The sequence below is a fragment of the Numida meleagris genome, chromosome 1 (genome assembly GCF_002078875.1).
Source record: "Numida meleagris isolate 19003 breed g44 Domestic line chromosome 1, NumMel1.0, whole genome shotgun sequence".
Taxonomy (NCBI): domain Eukaryota; kingdom Metazoa; phylum Chordata; class Aves; order Galliformes; family Numididae; genus Numida; species Numida meleagris.
In genome coordinates, this window is record NC_034409.1 from 176,563,536 (window position 1) to 176,583,964 (window position 20,429).

Consider the following 20,429-nt stretch of genomic DNA (forward strand, 5'->3'; position numbering starts at 1 on the left):
ATTTTGGCATTCCTGTCAATTTAATTGTATCTTAACGTACTGTGACTAAATCTGTCACATGTATTTTAGTTTGTTCTGCAGTAATATTAGCATTCTCATTCTTGATCTTTAGCTCAGCCTCCTGGTGTAGCCAGCTTTAGTTCCTCTGAGTCTCTGACTTAAATTAAACAACACTGGACAATTTGATAACTGAGATATTGATTTATTTTTGCCTCTTTTGAGGTGTAGATCTTTGTTCTCATAGTAACAAAATTTCATTAATTATTAAGTCCATTATTTTTGTTAGAAATAGATGCAAGATAAATAGATGTTTCCTGACACTCAAATTACCTTTGTTTTTCCCCCACAGAAACTAGTAAAGTGGATTATGTTCTTTTTCAAGCTGCTACAGCGATAATGGAAGCAGTTGTAAGAGAATGGATTCTATTGGAAAAAACTAGCATCGAATCATTGCGAACATTCCTTCTAACCTATGTCTTACAAAGACCTAAGTAAGTATAGAAAAAGTGCTGCTGAACGTGTAGGATTCAGCCTACATTCTTGGTTTTCATTTTGTTTCCAAGGGTAATGGCAGAAGACCATTACAATAGTAACTTTCAGTTTCTTATTGCTGAGTTGAATTCTGTAGAGTTGTCAGTTTGCCTTTATGCGTTCACACAAAAGGTTTGAAAAAGTGGATCTAAAATTTAATTGATCATTGATTTCCAAAATTATTTGCAAACAGTGTTAACAATGTTGTTTACAGCCTTCAAAAGTATGTTCGGGAGCAGATTCTGCTAGCAGTAGCGGTGATAGTGAAACGGGGATCATTAGACAAATCAATCGACTGCAAAAGCATCTTTCATGAAGTCAGCCAGTTGATCAGCAGTGGTAATCCCACTGTGGTAAGTATTTCTTTTTTTTTCCTCAAAACATAAGCAATGTGCATCAGCAACATAAGTTATGTACTTTAGCAATGATAAAAATCTACTTACCTAAAAATGAAAGTTAGTAATTAGCTATCTAAGCAATCATTTACAGTGTCTGAAACTTCTGAATAAAAATGTCTTGGAACTAGTAGTATGTGTAATTCTTTGGTAGGCAGCTGTATCATATATTTTAGGGAACAGGTTTCTCTGAATATATGCTTTTGTTTGTTGGTTTTTTCCTTGTTTGATGTTGTTTCTGTGGGTTTCCTTCACAAAACAACACGACCTAAAATGGATTTTGCATTTGCTGGCAGACTCGCTGCCCTCCCTGTCCTTCTTCAGTCTGTGCAGCACTGCACCCTCCTGTGCTCAGCTGTCACAATGGCTGCAAGCAAGAGGCATGGGCCTCTGTGCTCTCTGGATAGGTGGAGAGAAAGGGGTGCGAAGAAGGAAAACAGGGAATGGAAATACAAAACTTACTCTAGATTTAATGTCATACTACTGGGGTAAGTGTTACCTTCCAGAGGGAGCTCAAAGTGGAAACAAGGTGTCCAATATCTATCTCTGCATTTAGTGAAATGCCATTTGCTATGCCAGGAGATAAGTTTAGAATAGGTCATAATAGAGGCATGAAGCTAGAGATTAAAGAGAGGTGATTTTCCTCCTACCAAATGCAAATCAAAGATTACATAGATCCGTGCTGAAATTTTTAACTGAAGTTTTTCTCAGATGTGCCAAACCTTGAGGGACTGACTGGCGCATTCGGAGCACCAGTTGTCCTGGATGTGAGCAGCAAATATTCAAATCTGAAAATTTGATCAAAATGTGCTAGAAGTAATGCAGCTCATGTCATGGTCCTAAAAATAGTGTGTCACCTCTGAGCAGAAGTGATATCCCCCAAGGGCATGGAAATTTCGGTTACTTTTCTAAACCGCACTTTCACGGTTACTTTAGTGAGAACAGTTCAGCTTTTTGGTTATGTGCAATTTGGATAGAAATGGGTATTTATTTAGAAGAACGATGCTTAGTTTGTGCTTTTTTTCAGGGAATGTAGTTTTATTTCTTAAAAGGAGTTACAGCTGAGGTTTTCAAGGCTTTTTTGCACGCCAGTGTGTGCTTATGTAGCTTTCATTATCTTTCCAAAATATACAAGTAGGGAGCAAATAGAAACCTGTATGTTCACAGAGAAGCCATTTGAGTTAACTTTTGCCCAGCCCTACTTGTGCAGTTGTGTCCTGTGCTTGCACTGATTCTCAGGCACGCCACACTGAGCGCAGCACACAGCTCACCAAGGCTGCCAGCTCTAAATACATTGCCTGGTGCATCGCAGTGGGTTCTGCTTGGGGAAAGGGGCAGCTCTTCACTCTCCTCCAAGTGCCACTTTCTGCTTGAGACCAAGCCTCCCTTTATCCGCCTCTTTCACAAACAAAAATTTTCTCCGTAGTTTTCCCAAAGTATTTGTGCTCAAGTTTTAGGAAGAGTAATAAACATACCTTGATTAGGTAGTGTCATCTCTTCCAGTATACTAATACAACTGTAGGTCTGTCACACCTTTGTGACTCCCAGTTCTTTGCCCATCCTCCTTGTCCCTTTCTGTGTCCTTCCCAGATTCTGCTCTAACTTCTCTGATCTCTTGCCTGCTTTGTGTCCCCTCATCCCTGGTCTGAGGCTCACAAATAACTTGAGGTCAGCAGTAGTCACATGGTGGTTAAAAATGCTTAAAGCTTTCAAATATGGCTCTTAGCCATTGATAGTGGTTTTCTGCAGGTGTTGAGATTGAGTCAGGCTTATGGGTAATGGGGCAAAACTGGATGGGAAGCTATTGAAAAGGAGAATGTATTTTTTCACCACAGTAGGGAAAATACTCTTTGGAAAAGGAACGTAATCAACCTGGGCCTGTATGTGAAATGTAGTTATTTAATTTACAGAGCAGTTTGTAATTGAGAGTCCTTTTTAGAAATGTGAAGTGGTCTCTTGTCTGCTTCCTGCTTGTTTTTTCATCTGCTGGCTCTGAAGCTGCCTGGCCCTTCTTTGTCTCATAAGTGTGATGTGCTTCATCTTTTCCATTCCCTGCAATCCTCTGCCCAGTTCCTGACAGACACCTGTACCAGTTCTGTGTTTCTTAGCTGCTTGTGTTCCATGAAATTTCCATGACTTTTCAGTAGCATGTTGACAAGGTCAGGTCCTGAACGTAGGTGTGAAAGGGAAAACTGCAAGCTGTACTGTCTTCTGCATTCTTTTGTAGAGTTTGATATGCTTAATATCTTCTCTAGCATTGGTTAAAAATATTTTTAGGAATGGATGCATTTTGAAGATGGAACTTGATGGTATGTTGAATAATGTGCCAAACTGACATGCGAGAAAGACTAATGAATGAACTGCTGAGAATGAAAAATGCAAGGGGGATCAGAAGGAATAGAGATAAGAGGAAGAAAGTAAACTGGAGAGGGAAAAAGCTGTCTTTAGAACTGCGTAATCTTCTAAAAGTGGAACACTGTGTACTTGTTAGGAAAATAATAGGGCATTAAGGAAAGGCAGTACTGCATGGATGGGAAGGACTTGTGGTTAGAACTCGGGTTTGAACATGGAGTGTTGGCTCCTGCTGTTGCATCTCCACGATACAGACCTTTATGGATCCTATGAAAGTGACCTCTCGTCTGAGAAGGGAACACAGAGAACAGGGAATCTGGCTGCCTGCTAATTTGTAAATAACTTTAGGTAGTAAACCTCTGGAAGGATGAGGATTAGCTTTGTACCTTCTGGTTTTGTTTTTCCTCCCTCTTGGAGCTTTAATACAAGCCACCCTGCTCAGAAAAGGCACGCTGTAAGCTTCCTCCAACAGGAATTTCAGCATCTCTTTTTAAAGTCTTCATCTCTGGGGGACAGAACATCTGGCAGTAGATGCAATATCATGGGCCAATCTTAAAATAAGAAACACATGTTTCCTGTCACTGATTTTGAAGAACTGTGTGAGCTAAGATCTTCTCAACTGTAAATACCTTCAATTTCTTGGGCTTTTCTGTTTCTATTAGAATATAGTGCTTTTGCATAACTGAAGAGCTGAGTTAGTTAGTCTTCATTCTTGCCAGAAGGTCAGGAATCCTGACAGCTAGGTGGCTGATTCCCAGGAGGAAGAACCAGTCTGCACACAAACACAATCAGATGGACTTTGTCTGCACCAGGATGTGAATTCCTCCAGAATATGGGTAAACGGACAGAGAAGGGATCCAACTGCTGCAGACCTGAATAAGGAAAGCATTAGAAGTTGTATTTTTACGATCTCCAACATGTACAGAAGGATATATCCTAATCTTATAGCTCCATACTGGAAGCCTAATTTTTTTCTGTATAATGTGCAAGGCTTATCAAAACTTGTTGGAATAGCTTCAGGGATCCTGTCAACTTCTTGTCTCTTAAAATCTACAAATTTGGTTCTCTGCTTCCTGATGTTCACATTCAGGCTAGAGAAGAGATTCAGATGCTTCAGGTTACCTAGAACTGCATGGGAATGTGATGTGGATCTCATCTGACAAATGGGGGAAATATGAATAAATAGAACTCTTGATATTCATCTTCATTGAAATTTAAGGCTTCCACTTGAAGGCTGAAAAGTTACTTTGCCTAGAGAAAATAAGGTTCTGGGGAGATCTTACTGTGGCCCTCCAGTGCTTGAAGGGAACCTACAGGAAAGATGAGGATGGACTCTTTATCAGGGAGTACAGCAGTAGGACAAGGAGTAAGTTGTAAATTGAAGAACGGTAGACCTAGATTAGATATAAAGAAGAAACTCTTGTCTGTGAGGGCGATGAGGCACTGGCACTGGCTGCCCGGAGAAGCTGTGGATGCTCCATCCCTGGAAGTATTCAAGGCCAGGTTGGATAGGGCCCTGCGCAGCCTGATCTGGTGGGTGGTAACCCTGCCCACTGCAGGGAGTAGGAACTGGATATGCATTAAAGGTCCCTTCTAACCCAGACCATTCTATGATTCTATGAAATTAATCTCGGTAATAATGGTTAAATAGATAACTAATTGTGTTTGCTTTGCATTTATGGACCTTATTTCTATTTCTAAGAGGAGTTTTACTCTTGGATCCCTGTCTAACTGTTGCTGTCTCACGTGGTGGGGTAGGAGTTGGAGAGGCTCTCTTGACTTCTGTATTTTGACAATTTTGACAAAACCTTGTATATTGTTCCCCTTCACATACCACCTCTGCCCTCAGCTAAATATTCTGTTCCAATGAAACGACTACAATTTCCTGTAAACCTTACTACCCTTGAAACATAATGAATTTTAAAAACCAGATGGTAAATTAGAATGTTTAAGCTGCTCCTTTTTTTTTTTCTGAGAAGTGACCTATGAAGGCCTAAGATAGCATGTTATAAATTGTTTGGGGAATCTTAGTCATCCAGAAACTACTCCAAATACGAGGTTAACACTGTAAAAGAATTTTAAAGCAAGTGGTTTTTTTAGTGCTTGTATTAACCAGGCTGCTTTTTAAAGGTCTCCAATTTCTCTTTTGAAAGAAAGTCTACTTTGCCAGATATTGTATTACAACAGTACTCCAGCTTGGTTGCTTAATAACTTTAATATTATAAATTAATAGCTCTCAATATTGTCTTCTACAATACAGCTAGGGTTTCAGTGGGTTGTGAAGTGAGGCGACAAAATCCAGAGGAGAGATAGGTGTGTCCCCTGTTCTGTGCATGGTGTCCAAGGCGGTTGTCTCAGTTTGGCTATCTCATGAGATGTGTGGATATGGAGGCCTTTGCATGTAGACTCACTGGAAAGGAATAAATGATACCTCTCCATGTGTTACACCTATTTCTTTTATTATTACGGTGGTGATGTACAAACAAATGGATATCAGAAGAGCATCTTTAAAAAGTGTATTGACTCTTGCTTTTCAGTCTTTATTCCTTCTCAGCAGTGTACTGCCTTTCTGAAAACAGAACACTGAGCAATAAACTGTCTATCTCCATAGGAACAACCACACTTCTCCTTCCTAACCCTTCGGTTTCTTTTTCTAAGCAAATCTGCCCTGGAGCACAGCCACATAGCTCAGGTCATTTGGCATATCCTGACAGTAGGGCAGGCACAGGGGGCTGGGGCCAGGAGTGAGTACCAGGAAGAGTAGAGGGAGAAAGGGACCCCTGCCTGCCAAAGAGCACTTGCCAAGAGTATGACCTGCCAAAACTAAATGTACATCATCCTCTAATTCTACTGCTGGGTAATCCTAATGGCAAGCTGCATGACTACTCTTAACTGTTTGGTGTTTTGAATTTAATGGAAAGTCTTAGGTTTGTTCACGCAGCTACTTAAAGGAATGAAGATCCAGCTGGTGCCTTTCAGACAAGAACCTGGAGGAAAGATGTTACCTCTAGATAAATGGTTTGCAGATCTTCACTTTGCTTGATGAGGTTACTTTTTTCCCCTCCTGATTTCTGCTTCACAACTTCTTCTGTCTCCAGAGAAACAAAGAAAAGCACATTTTGCACCCCAAGCTCCAGTGAGCTTAGCCTGGACCTCTTCAGCTATCAGTAGAGGCTGCTGCTTTCCCTTTCCCTTTGGCCAAAGTCTGCATACTTCACATGCCACAAGATCATCTTCCTGTGGCCCCTAGTGACTGGTTTCCTCTTTCTCGGCTCACTCTCCGGGGGTTTACTTGCATGGTTACTCTGGTTCGCCCCAGGAAGCTCGGCCTCACCCTTTGCGCTGCTGTAGATGTGGTGTGTTAACAGAGCATCACTCATCTGTCATTGCAGGTGGTGGTGAAGTGGGGAGGAAAGGGGTGCTCTGCTCAGCCAGTCCCTTACTGCTGACAGCACAAATCTGCAGCTGTGGGTCCTATTCCTATCATCCCGTCCCTACTCTACAGCTTTTTTCCACCAGTTGGCTCATTTGGGCAGGATAAAATATAGACGAAATCCAGCTGGTTCTTCCTGGTGCTTGCTTTTATTTCTTCAGAATATACTTTGTTGGCTTTTTTTTTACTTTTAAAACTTTTTTCACTATTATTATTTTTTGCTATTCGTTCTTTTTTTTTTAAATTGTTTTTGGGGACAGCTACTACTTCAGCTCCTTGTGGATTTTCTGTTGTTTTCCCATTGCAATCCTACTTACAAGTTGAAAAGCCTGAGTAGCCCCGGTTTCTGTGTGTGTACTTAATGCTGTTTCTTTTAGTCCTCTCACCGTTCTGTTAACTGCTACCTTTCCATTTGGAGTTGCAGTTTATGTTCTGGGGATTTACATGCTCTGACAATATTAGGAAACACAGCTGTGTGTATACAGGGAAAATAGGGAAGAAGTCTGTTACCTCCTTTATTAAGGAAGGCTTTCTTTAAACAACTTACTTGGTAAAACTGATTTTGACACATTCTCACTGCAGAATTTTATCAGCAGCATAGCAAACTGTGCCTCTTCTTCCTGCTTTCACACAGGTTTAAACTAGCTGATTCAGGAATGCTATTAAATGCTTCTTGGCACTTCCCTTTGGTTTCAGTAATAACTTGTTTTTAAGAATGGAGACAATGTCTTATAAATACATGTTCAGGATGGCAACAATTTAATGTAACAGGGTTGATTTCATAATTTACTCTGTGCAGGTGAGATCTTTAGTCTTTTAAAAGTACTTACTTTTTCTGTGGGTATAAAATGACATTGTAGAGAAATGAACAATCGAATCAAGTCTCTGAGAAGCTAGCTGATTCTCTGCTCAGAATTTCAGAACAGAAGAAACATTTTAAGTGGCGTAGTTTGTTCTGCATTGTCAGTTGACTTTTTTTGCCTTGGAGCTGGTGTACCACATGTCCATTTTTTCCTAAGCCACATTTGAACTCTTCTTCCTTTCGGATGCTTTGTAACCTAACTACTCTCCAGTGAAGCAGTTCACTGATTCCATGGGCAGTCCAGGCACAAGTGTGAAATCCCTTCAAACATTATGGCTTTAACTTTTGTTGTAGGGGACATTCCATTTGGAGGAATAAGTTGCATTTTCCTACAGCATCTGAGTTTTATGAATTATGCATAAAAGATTACTGTTCAAATGATGTGTGGCCCTTTTGTAGCATCTGTGTTTTATGAGAATAGTTTAAAAAGAAAATCACTAAAACGATGTCACTACTGGGTGTCTGATTGCCAAGTTAATCTCTTATCTCAAGTCCCATTGATCTTCTGTTTGAGCAGCTGAGAGTCTATTTTATGTATAGCGATCTTTCATAAAGTTTATTTCTGGTAATAAAGCTAACTGGGGTGAGTGCCAAGCTATTCTCAGAGGCTCTCAACAAGAGAGGTATTTTATTTTGTTAGATGGGGTTATTGTTTGGGTATGTACTTGTGGCAGAACTAGTGAAATTGCTAGCAAGTGAATCAAGCTAGGTTCAGAGGTGTACTCTTACTGGGGTGAAGTTAATGGCCTTACTGGGCAACAGACATTCAGATCTGACTTTTAATATGATGCCCAGCATCAGGTGCGTTTTCTACTTATTACCATGTGGTATTATTACATTGATCGTCATCTCTTCTGTGGTGTGGCATATGTGAAGTATTAATTTTGAAATAAGTTTATCCAAATTTATTATGTTAGAGGAAGTAATTTAATTTCACAGTGCACAACTATTTAGTATTTACATGAGATAATGTTGCTTTTCAGATTTTTTTTAAGTATTTCTTCTAATGCGGTAGGCTGTGTTGAAAGGCTTTGTGTCTTCATACCAAACATGCATATAAGTTCAAAAACTGTATTTCAATATTTTACTTATTAACCTGTAGTGGAATTACTCTTCATAAAGTAAAGTTTTTTGAAAGTAAAACTTCTTTTCATAAAATAAAGTTGCAGCAAAGTGAAGCTTAAGTAAGCTTTGTTGCAGAAGTTCTGAAGTACATTTCTGTGCTTTCAGGAGAGTTTAACGTATGGCGGGACACACATTCTTTTAATTAGTTCATCTTTCAATATTCTTATAAAAATTGCAGTCTTGCTGTTATGCACAGCAGTTTGTATAAATTTGTGTCATCTTACGGCAGTTTTATGGGAGTTTTGGGGTGGTTTTGTGTGCAGCTCTGTGTACATACTATGAATTGCCCAGACAGGCTGCAGATCTGGGGCAGCTCCTCTGCTTTGCACACCTACCTGCTGGAAAACCTGCATCCATCAATCTCCCCTACCTGCTGCTGCCATAGAGCTTAAATTTGGGGTGGAAATCTTTCATCTGGCCTTCTGCTGCAATAGTGGCCTGGCTATTGGGGTACACTTCCCTATGCCCAGAGAGGAAAATGTTGGGCACAGGTAGCGACAGAAGGACACGTGGGGCCTACAGAGACCTTGGGATGAGGAGGGAACGAGGTAGGACTCCAGGAGTGAAAGTACCAAGGTGAAGGTGTTGGCAGGAGGCTGGGAATGCAGGATTTGGTGGAAGGAGGGAGGGAGGATGGTGGGATGCAGTGTGGTGTTTAGCTATGAGCTGGGCAACTGGAAGGAATCAAGAGTGCAGATCTCCAGTAATGTAGTAAACAGGAGGAAGACTGACTTTTTACACAGGGAGATAGGACAGGGGGGAATGGCTTTAAACTAAAAGTGAGGAAATTTAGGTTTGATGTTAGGGGGAAATTCTTTACTCAAAGGGCAGTGAGGCACTGGCACAGCTGCCCAGAGAGCTGTGGGTGCCCCATCCCTGGAGGCGTTTGAGGCTAGGTTGGATGGCGCCCTGGGCAGCCTCAGCTGGCGGGGGACAGCTCTGAACACAGCAGGGTTGGATCTGGGTGGGCTTTACGGTCCCTTCCAACACAAACCGTTCTGCGATGATAATCTGATGCTACCTGAAGTAGCTGTTACTGAAACCAGCGATTGCTGCTGTAGCTTTTTCATCAGGCCCATGACTGACTCCCGCAGGCCTAGCTGCATCTGCTGCTCTTTGTATCTTTGAAGAGCTTTCATCATCAGTCATAACATTTGTCCTTCATTTTAAACTTCTCCTTGAAATCAGGAGAAAAACCTAGAAAAAAAACATCCGATTTTTTTCATGCTATAGCATGCTACTGTCTGAGCAGATCAGATATGTGGTTTTATACCATATAAACAAAGTAGAGAAAGCAATAGGAGAAGATATCTGCTTCAGCTAAAATAATTCTAGTTGTGGTGGGAACAAACATTTTGCGATTTGCTCCTTACCTCTAATTCTAACTCAGTGAATTTTTCCAGTATGGCAGCTAGCCATAGGGTCTGCACCACTGCCCTGCCTGTGCTGTGCTCTCCCGTTGGTCTCTGCATGATCGAGCAGATGGGTCTCAGCTTTGGCCAGGCTGTTGTACCATTGCAATCACGAACACCATGTAGTAATCATGGAGCACCCAAACCATGCAGATTTGTGGTTACAACTAACGCTGGCCTTGCATCACTGCTTCTCAGAGCTGAAAAGTATCCGCGTGTTTGTAATTCAAGCATAAAGTGAAGTCTGTATTGAAGTATTGAGTGTCTCGTGAGACTTCTACAACTCCTGGCACAGATTGAAATTGGGCAGTGTTCTCTGGCAACTTTGGATTATTTCTCTGAAAACATGTATTCTTATCTGAAGCATTGTTCTAGAGCCAAACTTTGGGGTTTTTTTATGGGATTGGGTCAGTGTTTTTTTTTCTCTCCAGATTAATTATTTCCATATGGAACTTCTAATGTTGGACTTGAAATGCAGTGTTTTCTACATTAATTTTTACATCAACTCAAATCTAGTCTTTGTGTTAATTAAAAATAATAATAATTGCAGAAATAGCTTACACAGAAATTTGGAAAGAAAATACTGAAATGTTTGAGCTAGTTAGAAGTATCCTAAATCTTGCATAGGACTGAGAGAATTGCGCTTTTGCTGGACCAGGTTGAAGTGTGACGCTTTTCACTGGCTAACGCTTGCTTTTATCATGATCAAGTAGATGAGAAATAATCCACTTGAAATTTCTTTAAAATGGGAACATTTGGATTTAGCAACTGATAGCAACATGCTGGCCCATTGTACAGCTTTATTATGCAGCACAAAAGAACAGCCGCCTAGTATCAGGAAGCTGCTATGTTTGATCTGTCTGGGATTTATTTAGCAAGTAAGAATGTTAATTTAGTGTATACTAGCTAAGATAACTAGTTGTCTGGGGGGGTCAAGGTACTGACTTCAGAGGCATTTCTGAACAAAGATGTTGCAGTTGGTGGGTGGATGGCACTGGTCTCAGCTGTTGTATGAGCTTGCATAAATAGTATCATCTCCACTTTAATCTTTCGGGTGTTCAGAGGTAGTGTGCATATTTCTGTTTAACCCCTGGACACTTGCTGGCATGCATGACCCTTTAACAATTCCTATCCCTCTGTCCATCCCTGGCACCTTGGCTCCGAGCAGTCTAGGAGTATAGCCATTAATATGGAAGTTTTTTGTTAAGATCATATATTTAACAAAAAGTGTTTTCATCAGGATATAGTTTCTTTTGTGCTTGTTATGGTAGTACATGGCACACTTCTGAAGTACTTCTTATATCCCCACTATATAATATTTACTTTCCTTTGTGTGCAATGAACAGTTACAGAAATACATCAAAACTGGTGATGATGGTTGCTAAACTTTGGTATCAGGGAAAAAGAAAGCTGCTTTTATTTCAAAAAGCATTAACTGTGGCCAGAGCAGTGTGTTTCATAATAGAAGGTTGGCTTTTAAGTTGTGTTTTAGCATAAGCATTTGATTTACCTTACTTAAAAATTCTGAGAGTGAAGAAGATACTTAAACCTTCAATCTTCGTGGATCTGTTTCTCTAAAATTAATGTGTCTTTTCTTCACTCATTTTTACATTGCTTCAGGGGCATCATTCTGAAAGAGTAGGTCTAAAGGTTCTTCCTGCGGCTTGTTTCAAGCATCGGTGCATTCTGCGTATTCCTCCCCTTTTTTGATGGGAGAGCTGTAGTAAATGATGTATTACAGGTGCTGTTTTTGAGTAGATTGTATCACTTTATGTGGTGTAAGTTTAATGATGATCAAGTACTAAGTACCACAGTAAATGTAGCAAATGCAAGGAAAGGCCACAACAAAGTTCAGAGTGATCTGAACTATTAAATGGATAGAAAATACTGGAAACTGAACCTTCCTTGAATCTGTAAAGCCACGTGCACCGTGAGAGAAAATCAACAGGCTGGCAAATGGATTGCAGCGTTTATTTTCATTTTGTAGTGATGGTTGTACAGGTCCATAGTTGTTTTGGTTTTTCTTTATGCTGCTCAAATATTTGATTCTCTTTTGTAAGGATGGAGCTTGGATGATCCTGGAGATGGCTCACCCCAGTGCCTGTACTCCTGGAAGCCTGAGTTGTTCTACTTTGTGTTAGAAAAAATTAAGTAATAGCCACAGGAATACGCTAATAAAAGAACTAAAAGACAATGTAAATGGTGTTACATTATTGGACATCTTATAGTTAAATTAACCCTCCTTATTTATTTTCTTTATAGCAAACTTTGGCCTGTTCCATTTTAACGGCGTTGTTGAGCGAGTTCTCAAGTTCAAGTAAAACCAGCAACATTGGACTAAGCATGGAGTTCCATGGTAACTGTAAACGTATATTTCAGGTAAAGTGGTTCTGTATCAATATATGCTGCCTATATTTCTAAAATTTAAATGTTAAAAGGTGGAAGTATTTTCTTGCCCCAGGTGCATTCATCTACAGTGTATGTTTGATAGCATTTAATTGGACTGCTCTGTATTACCAATGCAGATATTGGCTACTTAGAAAAATTGATAATTTACTTTTGTGTCTAAAAGAAGTGCCATCCCTTTTTGCCCATTTTATGAATGTAGAGCTACAGATCTTTACACGGTTGGACTCTTTAATTCCTTGGCTACCAATTGCAAACAAAACGAATACTCTGTGGAACAATGATAGTCTTAAATATAGATTTGGTTTAAAGCCAAGGAGAGCTATGTATTTAAAAATATTATTGCAGATGGTGTAGTCTGGTTGTCTCAGATGTATTGTTTGGCCAGGCAGAAATGTTTTTGTGAAGGCATTGCCTTAAACTCTGTTGTGGAACAATTTACCAACTTTTTTTGTGTCAAAGACCAGCCCCTCCTTCACCAGTTGTTAAAAGATATTGTTAATTTTTTTATTTTAATAACTAGTACTTACAGTAATATTTTTCTTATTTACAGACACATTGCATTAATTTTGGCAAATAAGTTGAGGTTCTGACTGTCAACTTCAGGTCATTATCTGTTTTTCAATGAAAGACAGGGTGAGAACAGAATGGACTGAGAGACTTTAATATATTGTGTTCATCCTGACTGTAGGAGGACGATCTGCGGCAGATCTTCATGCTCACAGTAGAGGTACTTCAGGAATTCAGCAGGCGTGAAAACCTCAATGCTCAGATGTCTTCAGTGTTTCAGCGTTATCTTGCACTAGCCAATCAGGTCTTAAGCTGGAACTTCCTTCCTCCAAATTATATCCTTTTCATGTCAGGACCTTCATTTCAGATGAGTTGGGTCACTTCTAATGGGTGATAAGTCTTTGTGAATGGAGAAAAATGTAAATTTTATAAGCAGCATATGTTTTCTTCCATTAGTATGCTCAGTCACCCCTGTGCTTGCTTAAAAGATGCTTACATATAGAAACCACTGTTGCTTTTCATTGAAATATTTCATACAAAAGACCAAACTAGTTCAACAGAGCAGCTCTTAGTTCTGAGCTGATGGTCCACCTGGCATGTCTCTGGTTTGTACAAAGGAGAGGGAAAGTGCAACCCTCTGCTTTAGTGCAGAACCAACAAGGGAAGAGATCTAAGCTCTGTTTAATTTGGAGTGGGGCAGGTAAATATCCAATTTAGGAATGTGAATGCTCAGCAGATTCCATTTCTTCTCTTTTGCTGGGAGGAAGTACATGTACTTTTTGCCAACGTACTGGTTCTGTTTATTCCACTTTCATATCTCTGTGGTGTGTGCTGATTATGAAAGTCCAGGGGAAATGCAGATATGGAAAGGAAATTGGAATATAATAAACAGAGAGTGAATCTTGTCGAAAGAGAGAAGAAGATGTGGAAATGCTTGGCCTGAAAAATGGGCTAGAAGAATATAGTAGAAACATAAGGGTAAGGCAGCACTTGCCATACAGCACTGATGCCTCTTTTAATAGCTGCATCATCTTTCAGGTGCTCAGCAGAATTACCAGTACCTAAACTTGTAAGCTCCTTTATAAACTTCTTAAAACCTTCTGAATAAATTGCTTCCAAATTGCATGTATTGCAGGAACCTTGGTGTTGCCTTCAAATCCCCTGCATAGCATTTTATTTTTCTTTCCTCATTTGACAATCAGAAGGCAGTATCTGTGTGTGTCTGTCTTTTGAATCTGTTTACTATGTGATGAACAGCAAAAGTGAAATTTATTTATTATTTATTTATTCTTCTTTAATAAAGCAGAGAGCCAGTTAATAATGTCTTTCTGGAAAGTGCCATGGATGAAATGATTTGGCAGGGGACCAGAGAGTAATTCATTGCATGTGCTTATGGGACTGAGACTGGAGTCAAATTGTAACGTTTACAAAAGTTTTCAGAAGAGGGTTTGAGATTTATAAGAATTAAAATCACGTGTGAGCACTTCTGTTTTAAAGCAGTCACCTTAAATAGAAAGGAAATGCCTCTGTTTTGTGCAGTGGTGGTTGGAGGTAGTTTCCTGTTTTATACTTTTGCTTAATGGAAAGCTCTGATGCAGTCATGAGTACTGATGATGTTACAGTTTGAAAGAAAAAGCTCAGGGTTTTTTTTCAGGAGCCGTCAGTCATAACCTTGAGTTTTGCAGTGGTGGAACTAGATATGTATGAGCAAGATGTCAGCAGCAATTTAGTCAAGCCTTGGGAGTTGCAGTTTTGATGAGACATTACTGTTATTAAACAAATTGTGGCCACTTCTGGAGACTGGGTTCTGGTGCTGAACCACCACAAGTGCTCTTATGTGGTTTTATTTCAAGTCTTTTCGTAACTTCTGTCCTACCTTACAGCTTTCTACCATTGGGCATTTCCGTTTGCTATAAGAATTGCTACACTGGTTGTGGTGTCCCCCCTCTACCTAGCAACCTGTTTTCACAGAATTAGGAATAGCTTTAATCATCTTTGAGAAAAGTTGATCTTAACTACGACTTGGTAGCTGTTAAGGTTACTGCAACATATAGATTTCATTGTGGCATAGATCTCCCTTACAAAGACTGGTTTAAAAAGTTGGTGTTGATTGTTGGCTCTTGGCAGTGAAGTTTAACTTGGAATTTCTAAATAGATAGCACATTACACAAGAACATAAGAATTGCTGCACTGATTGATCAGTTGGTATCCTCTTTCCGAATCTTGACAGCACACATGCCAAAGCGATGGGCATAAATGTAATACCTAAAGCATGGAGTAAAGTGACCCATTGTATGCACACATATATATAGTTTTCCTTTAGTTCATATTCCTCTGGCAAGATAATAGTGATTCTCAGTATTCCCTGCAGCATAGCGATGTCTCTGTGTAACCTCTAGCACAATTCTGGTATCTCCAGGGGGAGGGGATAAAAAAGTGAGAAGTGCTGTTACAGGATCACTCAGTATATGTTGCATTGTTAAATGCAGTCTTAGGCACTGCTGCCAGCTACTATAACAGAAGAGCCGTAGTGAATGTGAACTGTCAGTTACCAGTGAGAAGTGCTGGTATTTGCATTCTGGAGTAGTCACCTTTGTGGAGCAATGAAAGAAAAGAGGCTGGGACATCCCTACTCCTAAGCTGGAACTCGATTTTTGAGTGTCATAGAGTGTGATGCCTTCAGCAGGCAGGGTGCAGTGACCTAGAAGGCCTTCAGTCATGTGTAATTGCTTCAATTTCTTTTTCTAACACACAGGCAATCATTTATTGTTGCTTTCATCTGTTACCTTGTGGTATTGGTTCACCTGGTATTTGCAGATGTTTGAGGTTTTTGGCAGTACTCTTGGAAAAGACAGTAGCATAGAATTCCTATTTTGCACTAAGAGTATGTGACAGTTGTGGCATGTAGGCTTCTGTAGGGTTTCTATTTTCAGTGCTGTCACAGCATACTACTGTTTAATATTGTTTACTTGGATGGAACTAGTTTTAACTGCATCTTTTCTTAAATAAATGTTCTGACTGGTTAAGGATGCCCCAGTGATGGGTGCTAAGAGGTAGAGTGCCTTCAAGGATCCCACTCTTAGTACATTGCATTGAGTGTCCATCCAGTTAAGGAGCTGAGTGTTGGTGGGCCCTAATGCATTTTGATATGGATGTATAATCTCTCCTATGGAGTCAGGACATAATTATAGTTTATATTCTTTTGCCTCCAGAGAGTTTCTCACTTCTTTACTTTGGGACTTAACTGCTCTTGGCAGCTGCGTTCCAATGGACTTCGGACAAACGCCCACAAATGCAGGAGTTCTTTATCAAAACATAACCTTTTCTCCTGCTATCTCTCATCTAAATGAAGGTGTCCGTTATCTGTTACAAAACTATTCATGCATTATTTCATTCATAAAGGTACAGATTTTTGTAAAGGGTGCTAATAGTACATAAAGCTGAAGTTCCTCTTTGCTCAGTTCTTGTTTTGGATTTGGTGCCTCTTCTTGCTTAGTGGCAAGCTGGCAAATTTTCAAGTGAGTGTAGAATAGGGAATTAGATTTAAAGGACAGGTTACATAAACCTAATGGGATGCACTCCAGTAATGCGCATCACCAATGTTCCATGAAAATTAATGGTGCAATGGCAATTGTATGAACTGACTGAAGCTTTTGTCTGATCTGAGCTCTGTTTTCAGTATGTGTTCCTCAGCCATTCTTCTAAAGGAACAAGCTCTTCAAATCTCTGTGAAAATATCTCAAGCCATAATGAGAGATCTCTCTGGGAGATCCTGTGAACTATATAGTTCAAGACTTGAAGTTGGTCCAACCCAGATTGGTAGCATCTGTTATACATGATGGAAGTGTGTGGAAAAACACACAGAATGCTCCAAAAAAAAAAACAAAAAAACTTTCAGGTTTGTATTGAGGAATTACTTGAGTTGGCATTGCTTCTGAAAAAGCATCCCATCCCAACACCTCCCGTGAGTGTGTCACTGAGCAGGGAACCACTGAGCAGCCAAATGCTTCTTTCTGGCAGATGCAATCTGAATCTGGTGCTTCCCACACTAGGCAGTTGTTCCATTGCTAGTAATACTTATATTTTAACAACTGAATGCTTAAGCACACCTTCTTTCTCATGAATGCTGAATCTGTTTCCTGAGAGTGTAAATTACATGCAGATTTGTGAAGCCATTCTCCATAGGGGGCAGCAAGCCCCTGCATGACTTTCTAGATTTGCTCTTAGGTTCATCTGATGTGCTTGACTGACTGGCTAGCTAGCAGGAGGAGGTTTTAAAAATACAAATATAAGCAGCGTATTTGCATTGTAACAATGTGTGGTAGATTCCAAGCTTTCTAATGCATTTTTATTTGTGAAGTATAAGTCAAAGACTGATATAAAGCTCTCCGGAAATGTTCCAGACAACAAAGGTAAAGCAATTGGAATAACTTAAAGTCCTTGTCATTCCATTAGTTTTCCCTCCATTTCTGAGTTCTTTACTGCTGTGGACAAATTTGTGGACTGGAGTCTGGCAGAATGCTTAGCTTTGGGTTTTGAGTTCCTAAAGACCTTCATGGTGGCAGGGCAAGCCTTGCCTTGCCTCTCATGGAGAATGAAGAGAACCTAGAACTTTGGGAGCCACTTGCAAATGTTAGAATTTGTGAGATGTCTTGAAGTACTATAATCCTCCATGGCTACCTTAGGTTATGAAATATATCAATACTCACATTCACTCATCAGTCTCCTCCTGGAAGGGAGGCAAAGAGCGTGAAGAAAATTACACAGTTTTTTTTTTTTAACTTTTCATTTCATTCTTTTAATATGTTCCAGTGAGAAACATACAGATCTTTTTGTATTAACTGTAAGTTAGACTTCTTTTAAAACACATTTTTTTTTTCTCATGTTTGTGAAACAAAACCCAAACATAGTGCTAATGCCTACATATGTGAATTTCACCAGAGACAAAAGAACATCCATCTTAAACGCTATTGTCATCTCCTCTTCCTCTCTAGGCCCTAATCAAGGAACATCAAGGTTTATCAGACTGGAAGGCAGCTAGTTACATTCCTGCTCTTTTCAGTGGAGCTTGGTACACGTTAATTCATTTTTTTGATTATGAAGATGGCACTTCTCCTATACACACCCATATCATGTACTAGGTAATTCAGTGCCATTTTTTTCAGGTTTGACGCATCTCGGCTGCTGTTATTAGGGCTGAAGTTCTGATACTTCATGGCAGAAAGCGTCTCCACACCCAGCTTATGTTCGTGTTTGCATCCACCTGGTGTGGGACGGAAGATGGATGTAAAATCTCAGTAATAGGTGCAGGTATAATTTGTGTTATTTAATGAACAGATATTTTACCCACAGATTACTATTGTCAGATGTGTCATCAGTCTATTAGCATGAGAAATGGAACTAAAAATAACAGGATAGGGCCACTAAATACTGAGGCTTGTTAAAATACCGACAGCAAATCGGCCCTTCTTCCATTCCACGTCAAAAGTGGTATGTAGCTGGGCCCCTCTGGGAACCCAAACAAGTGATGAGCAAGTTGATTTTCAGAGACTGATAATCAATCAATAATCTTTTGGTACTGATGCCAGTCTTACATTGGAGAGTTAAGGCAAAGAACAGTCTTGTAAATAAAGAATTCAAGAATGGTCTTGTAAATAAAATATTCCAAATGAAAAGGGGGAAAAAAACCCATAATTTAAAGTGCCAGAGCTGTAGATTAGTTTTAACTTGTAATATTACTCCTGATAAAGGATGCACATGATAAATTTTGTTTTTATCTGGAAGAACTGAAGCTTTTCTGATCACCTACATGACGTTTCCATTTCAGATGGGAGTAAAATACCCAACTCTGATTTTATTATTATTTTTTTTTAAATTGACCCTGCCTGAAATGAAATAATGTAAATCTGGTATTGTTCAACACACATTGTTAGTTTTGAAAATTGTGGAAAAGGTGGCTTGTCTTGTTTTTGGTTTTGTGCTAATGAAAATCCACGATTGTTCTCCTGCATTGCAGTGTGCTGTGCCACAGAGAAAGTGGCTTTTTTGGAACTGCTCTGCAGTTATTGTGAACTCCTGGTCTTGGCAGAACACAGAGGACCTAACATTGTGCCTCCTGCCTTGCATCACAATGCTTTGTATGAAACTAGATGTTTGCTTTATGTATTGTTCTCTTAAAGCTCATCGAATTCCAAGGGGCCTGCTTTCTTTCCTTTGTGATACTATTGTGAAAATTTATTTTCATTCAGAGGTATAAGTAAATACCTTTTGATATCCTTTTTTTATAATACCTTTTTTTATAATACATAGACTTTACACTACAGACGTGTTCATGATCAGTTTTATGCAGTTGAGCATGCTGTACTTTATTCTGATGTTGGGTTACAAAGGGATCAGAGGGGGCAGCGAAAGGCTTTCAAAAGACAAATGAAAACATAACTTCTACTGCTCTTTGTTTTGAGGGGTGTCAGAAGGAAGGACTTTCAAAAGCCTTTGATAAATGCCTGTCTGTGATCAGACTGACAAAGAATGCCACATGCTTGTTTAAGTGGTTTTGCTCACATCTCTGTTGTTTTTCTTTACTGGAGCACTGGCAGAATTTCATAGAAGCTAAATCACACCAGAATGTATGGTAATAGCTGGAAGGAGTGCAGGAAAGTCATAGCTTCACTGCAGAGTGGGCACTTTTATACGTGGGTCTCATACAAGCATGTGTTCGCTGTGGCAATACCTTGTGGTGCCTTATGCTTTTGTTCTTTACAGCATGATGAAAAATGTCGATTAATGCAAGGCTAACATATCTGTGTTCTGGGACGCATATTTGGCTATTTAGAAAAATAGGATATAGATTTCAATGGGCTATCTTTAGCTGTCATAAGGCCTTTTTAAAAGCTGCCAGGAAAATTTTTTAGGAAATGATTTCCCATTTTGCATAAATTTTAACACCTGTTAATTGCGGTTGCTTTTTTCCCTTCTCGCTGTGTCACATTAGACACCCTGGTTATCAAAGTGATCATATCACTATGGTATGTCTCATAATTATGATCAAACTGTTATCTAACATTCCTGGAGCATTCTTTTTTTCAATACTTAATACCTTTTATTCCTTGGCCTCATGCATGAATTATGCTGTGTATGTGAAGAGGCTTAAAGTTTGTTTCCATTACATTCTTTCTGAATGGATCCTGTTGTATCTAGGATTTTTTTAAAGCCAAGTAGGAATGTTATTGTTGACCTTGACACCAGATAACTGGGCAGACATTATATAGCTATGTTTGAATCGTCACAAAATGTGATGCTAAAGCCAACAGAATCCTGGCGTGAGACCCTCCTGGACAGCAGAGTTATGGAGCTTTTCTTTACAGTAAGTTTCATTCTTCAACTTTCATAGTCCAGACCACAGG

General features: G+C 39.6%; 1 protein-coding gene across 1 annotated transcript in view; it reads left to right on the plus strand.

Annotated features, from left to right (window-relative positions):
• Nucleotides 1-20,429, plus strand: part of XPO4 (exportin 4) — a 76,241-nt gene that overhangs the window by 24,320 nt on the left and 31,492 nt on the right. The window contains exons 3-7 of the mRNA XM_021379625.1: nucleotides 350-491; nucleotides 746-884; nucleotides 12,373-12,489; nucleotides 13,208-13,361; nucleotides 20,277-20,389. Coding sequence (XP_021235300.1) covers nucleotides 350-491; nucleotides 746-884; nucleotides 12,373-12,489; nucleotides 13,208-13,361; nucleotides 20,277-20,389 — 665 coding nt within the window. The remainder of the gene's footprint in view (nucleotides 1-349; nucleotides 492-745; nucleotides 885-12,372; nucleotides 12,490-13,207; nucleotides 13,362-20,276; nucleotides 20,390-20,429) is intronic.